Source organism: Sebastes fasciatus, chromosome 2 (assembly GCF_043250625.1).
Source record: "Sebastes fasciatus isolate fSebFas1 chromosome 2, fSebFas1.pri, whole genome shotgun sequence".
Taxonomy (NCBI): Eukaryota; Metazoa; Chordata; class Actinopteri; order Perciformes; family Sebastidae; genus Sebastes; species Sebastes fasciatus.
Window position 1 is genome coordinate 10,753,450 of NC_133796.1, and position 6,000 is coordinate 10,759,449.

A 6,000-nucleotide genomic window follows, 5' to 3' on the forward strand; every position below is an offset into this window, starting at 1 on the left:
AGAGACATATTTTGAAGATTATTATTTGAGATTCTGATTATATTCGTCATAACAAACGCTGGATCCCCTCTGGAAAAACTAAAGAAATGGTGACTTATTCTGGAGTAGAACTTGGAAACTATTTAACTTAGGAACTTCATATTTGGTATGATGGTTGACAGTATGGTCTAGTTGTGGGTTAGAAGTCCAGGGTGCCCACATTTTTTGAAATTTTGGCCAAAAACTGGGATTTTTTCAACTACTTTAGTAGGGGTCAAGCAGTGAGCGGGGGTATGTGAGCCATGCTCACTTTTGCCTTGTTGACTAATCGACTAAGAGGGGGGCAGCCCTAAAGCAGAGCATGCCGTAATTCTCCTTCATTGACGATGCGGGATTGTGCTGATAAATATGTGATGTCAGTGATCAGTGGAAGGACTCTGCAGGTCGACTCACTCGCTCCCTATCTGAATACTGATGTAACTTTTAGGGCACTCATTGTTGGATGATTTATATCTCATTTGTGCAATCACAAGAACATCAAATTTTATTGTCCCTGTGTGGAAATCTTTATTGTCCCCGATTGTCTTATCCAGAAAGATTTCCGCTGCGACAAACAGTAGTAAGTTTCATTTCTTAGATCACCAGCAGTAAAAACAACCAGGTCTGTTTCCCACAATTAATCAACTACAGCATAATGTGATGGAGAGGAGCTTGTTAAGTAGCTCAAGGGAGAGGCAGAGAGTCTTCTTTTCAAGCTTTGACCATTGTATGAGCAAACAGAAGGTTATGTGTGATTTTACCTAAAAAAAGCAAAAGCAAAAGCAATTAGATAAATTAGAAGCAGACCTGGATCAGGTCCAGGATGCCGAGCTCACTCTCAGACGAGTCCACGCAGAAGACAAAGTAGAGGGTCGCGTAGTGTCGGTAAATCAGCTTGTAGTCGGAGCCACCGATGAGACTGCAAGAAGATAACAATGCAACTTTAAAATAAATTTTAGGTGTGGTTTGTGCTGCGTGTGTTAGTGACAGCAGGAGTGAAACTGCTATAAAACTGACAGTTGGGGTTCGGTATGTAAATAAGTTGATTAGAGAAATGAAAAGAAGTGACTGAGACCAAATCTACTTTTGTGGGTTTGCCTCCATCTAATGGTTAAAGTCACGCTACTGCAGCTGCAGTCAGCCAAGTGACGTCAGCTTCTGTAGTAACATCAAACCAAACTGAGAAAAACTATGAATGTGACCCAGGGTTTATAGTATTAAAGTTTTGTCAAAATGTCATGCCTTTCAGTCTCTGCCAGGATAAACTTAAAAGCCTCCAAATGTACGTAATCTCATGTTTAGCTGTCACACACAAGTCAGTCTTTGCATTGAAAAAATCCCAACATAAACAAAAGTTCAGTTGCAGCAGCTTTTCTGACCACTAATAGCCACATCCGACAGTCTTATTAGATGTACATGTAGTATAACTACATGCTTAGTTATTCACTTATCAAAATGTGAGTTTCATACAGAATCATAGCAAACAGCAATACTCGCCTTCCACCCTCCAAGAAGTTGCAGACGTTGTCGTCTCTTTTAGATACCAAATGGAAAGTCTCCCGAATGATCTGCTGCTGCATGTCCTCCGCCTGCACGAAAACACGTTACACAATAAGTGCCAACAATTCTGGGAAATGTAGTCTCTGTGTTTGGTTAATAAATTCACTCTACAGGCAGATATTTCATTTTTAGCATTTAGTTGGCTGATATAGTAGTAAAAAATGCACAAGGACTTTGTACCAAGGAAAGTATTCAAACTTCATTTGATCATTAGCCTTTCATGCATTCAGAAATTCTCACTCACAGATAATAGGCACAAATATATTATCACATCATTGCAAAGGTTGATGTTTAAGATGAGAGCCTTGATAACCACCACACCTGGTTACTTGTGGACAGTGGTGGAGGAAGTATTCAGAATACTTTACTTAATTAAAAGTACTAATACCACACTGTAAAAAATACTCTGTTAGAAGTAAAAGTGCTGCATTGAAAGTAGGAAATGTAGTTAAAGGATTAAAAGTAAAAGTACTCGATGTAGAAAAATGCCCCCCTGTGGCTGTTTTACTATTATATATCATATTATGCATTATTATTACTCATGCATTCATGTAAAAGAAGGATTTTACTGTTGTCGTTGAGGTGGAGATACTTTTTAACTATTGTGTATAAAGGACTGCAACTAATAGATAGATAGATAGATAGATAGATAGATAGATAGATAGATAGATAGATAGAGTAACTAAAGCTGTCAAATAAATGTAGTGGAGTAAAAAGTATAATACTTTCCTCTGAAATGTGGTGGAGTAGAAGTATAAAGTAGCAGAAGAAAATACTCAAGCAAAGCACAAGTATCTTAAATTTTGTACTTGAGTAATAGTACTTAGTTACATTCCACCACTGCTTGATGATCAGGTTGACATGTTTTTTTATATTTTACAAAAACCTTTCAGACACTTCCTTTAATTTAGAGCTTTCATCATGACTTATCTCCCAACACATAATGTCTGTCATATCACACAGTACAGTGATCCACTGCACTATCTTGGCAGCCATGTGTCTGAGCTCTTGTTTAACTGTGGTTATTGATTTGTTTCAAAACCTTAACCTGAACTATCACCCACAATAATCTGAATGTAATGTAATAGCATCTACCTCAGCAAAAGTTACTGGAGAGGAGTTATAATAATAATAATAATAATAATAATAATAATAATAATAATAATAATAACAATGTTATTATTATTGTAATAATAATAATAACAATGTTATTATTATTGTAATAATAATAATAACAATGTTATTATTATTATTATAACATTATTTTTATTATTAATGATAATAATAATAATAATAATAATGATAATAATAATAATAATAACAATGTTATTATTATTATAACATTATTATTGATAATAATAATAATAATAATAACAATGTTATTATTATTATTATAACATTATTATTGTTATGATTATTGTTAATGATAATAATAATAATAATAATAACAATGTTATTATTATTATTACATTATTATTGATAATAATAATAATAATAATGATAATAATAATAACAATGTTATTATTATTATTATTATTATTGTTATTATTATTATTAATGATAATAATAATAATAACAATGTTATTATTATTATTATAACATTATTATTGATAATAATAATAATAATAATAATAATAATAATAACGATAATAATAATAATAATAATAATATTATATATATATTAAAATATATATATGTCACAAAGAGAGATGTTAGTTTAACTGAACAGGAAGTGAAACTAAAAAAGTGGCTAAAGAAGCTAATGCAGTTTGTTCCTGCAACATAACATCAAACTAAGGTTATTTGTAAGTTAGTTATCTAATGACAAACATTTTAAACACACACATTGAGATCTTGGTAACATTAGTGTTGTGGATGATTATAAACAAGCAGACAGAAGCTGGTTAATCCCAAACAGACTCTTTCAGTCAGAGCAGAGTGAAGAACAGAAACATGCTAATGTTTTGATCAACAATACTCACAAAGTACTGATAGAACCGGATCAGCCGCGGCTTCCCGTGGTTATTAAATATCAAGATGGCTTTAATCATGTCTGTTCTTTGGTGTTGTCCAATAACAATATGAAGTAATTATTAAATATAAAGGTTTCACTGTTTAATGATGTTAGCTCGAATGCTAAACGACCTCTCTGCTGCTGCCGGATGTCTTCATTAGATACATCCGGTTGCTTCTCCACATTCAGCCGTCGACCTCTCACAAACACCTCCAGTCTTTTTGTTCCGGGCTCTGAGGTCATTGAGTTCATTCACATCTACATGCGCAGTAGTACTAGTGGTTATGATCTGTTATTTTGATATTTCGGTTATGTTTTGCACATATAAACATCATATCCTAAAAATATATATATATATGCTACCTGGAGTAGCCTATGATGGAAACCAGGATACTGTGTAAAATAAGATAAGATAAGATTAACCTTTATATTTGATATATAAATATATATATGAGTTTTAAGTTTTCAATCATAGCCAAATATGTTTTAAAAAATATAAAAGGAAGGTTTTCTTTTAAGCCATATCATTTTATGTATATAATATTTTGCTAAGATATTAATAAAATTAATTGTGTAAATTTCCTCTGCCGAAAACCTGGGATTGTTAGAAGTGAGTAATATGTTTGTTAGTATATCTTTTTCAAAATGTTCTTCTGTAAATTAAACCAAAAACAAGAAGTAGCATTAAAAACAATCTACAAACACATGTTCAATAGGAGATACAGAGGTATAGGTGTACAAAGAATTATAAAAATAATAAATAGAGATACAGAATATACATAGGGAATGAACATAGTGAATGGACATAGCCTGTACCGTCCGTCAATAAAAAATGTAGTGTACAATAAATAGATGTAATATGTAAAGTCTATAAAATGGTATATGGGATATAGTGTAAAGTAAGGTTAAAGTTTAAAGTGCACCAGTGGGTGCAAGTAGTGCAGATAGATGCAGATAGTCCAGATAATCCAGATAGTCCAGATAGTCCAGATAGTCCAGATAGTCCAGATAGTGCAGTTTTCATGTGGGGGTCAGCCTTGGTTGTGGAGCCCAATGGCTACCAGCAAGAAGGACTGACCCAGACGCTTTGTGTTGTGCCGACAAATAAAGACAATCAGAAGCCTGGATACTGTTAGAATCATATATACAGGGATGTGAATAACAAAGTTTCTCTCTTTATATACAGTCCATGAGTTTTTTCATGTTCCTTGTAGGCTAAACATCATAGCTATATCCCAAATTAGATCAAAACCATAAGGCTAAAAGCTTGCATATTAATGTGCATGTAAACGCACTCACAAGTCTTGATTCTTTCATTAAAATGTCCTAATATATATGACCTATGGTGAACATCAGTCAGAAATACTCTAAAAACTCTGAGAAAATCACAGTTCAGACATGATGTTTTGGATAAAATGGGGCTGGATAAATGTGAAGATAACTGAATTCACAGCATACTTTGTGGCTTAAATTCACTTAGATATCAGCATGGAACACATAAAAAACAGTATATGAACTGTATTGTGTCCCTGCTTCTTATAAACACTGGCAGAGTTGTTCTTATATGTCCCCTGATTCTCGAAACACATTGACAAGACACATCTTTAAACTTTGGACACCATCAGATATAATACAGGAACTCTGTAGTAAAGCAGTTTAGTGATGCTCAATTTTTTTTTATTACTTTTTGTGGAGATTTTTTGAGGCGTTATTAAGTCAACATCCCATTACGTGGCAACACTGGTGAGGGTTTACGTTGTTCCTCTTCTTCTGTGTTTCCCATGTGTCATCAGGAGTTCTGAGACTTTATACCGCCACATTACATCATTTTGCAGTCTTTGTGACTAATGCACCAAACCAGCAACCGAGGCACCGTGCACGTAATCACTGGACCCTTTGTACCTTTGTCTTCACGGCTGCCTTGAAATCTCCAAGCAGTGATGTCACACTAGCTTTACCTTTCTAATTATGTAATGTAACAGCAAAAGGTCTCAAAATCAATATACATGTGCCAAAGACAGAAAAAATAATGGTCAGAAGAACACCCTCGCCAACAATCTTGAGTGAATCTTTCCTTAACGACATTACACTACGGCCTCCCAAATTTTTGAGCTGATTTAACACCCCAGAAAGTGTCCACAAAAAACAAACATTAAGAACCTCTTCACCAAACTGGTAAGCCTATTTACAGTCAAATGATTGTGTTGTCCATCCAATGCAGGCACGCAAGGGTGAAATCTTTTCTTACCCGTGTTATATTGCTCTGTGTCACTGTTACGATCAGTGAACGGCAGATTTCTAATATAGCTCCTCTCAGTCTGTTGCTGTTCTAATATAAATATCAATTATGATGTATATAATCATTGATTTAACAAACACATATTGTCAAGTTTAAATGTACAGTTTTC

The 6,000-nt window shown here is 33.8% G+C and overlaps 1 protein-coding gene across 1 annotated transcript in view; it reads right to left on the reverse strand.

The window, feature by feature from the left end:
* ap3s2 (adaptor related protein complex 3 subunit sigma 2) overlaps positions 1–3,771 on the reverse strand; it is an 8,522-nt gene extending 4,751 nt beyond the window's left edge. Inside the window, exons 1-3 of the mRNA XM_074661497.1 lie at positions 3,561–3,771; positions 1,516–1,607; positions 826–937 (exon numbers count right to left, since the gene is read on the reverse strand). Coding sequence (XP_074517598.1) covers positions 826–937; positions 1,516–1,607; positions 3,561–3,629 — 273 coding nt within the window. The 5' untranslated portion in view covers positions 3,630–3,771. The remainder of the gene's footprint in view (positions 1–825; positions 938–1,515; positions 1,608–3,560) is intronic.
* Between the last annotated feature and the right edge of the window lie 2,229 nt (positions 3,772–6,000).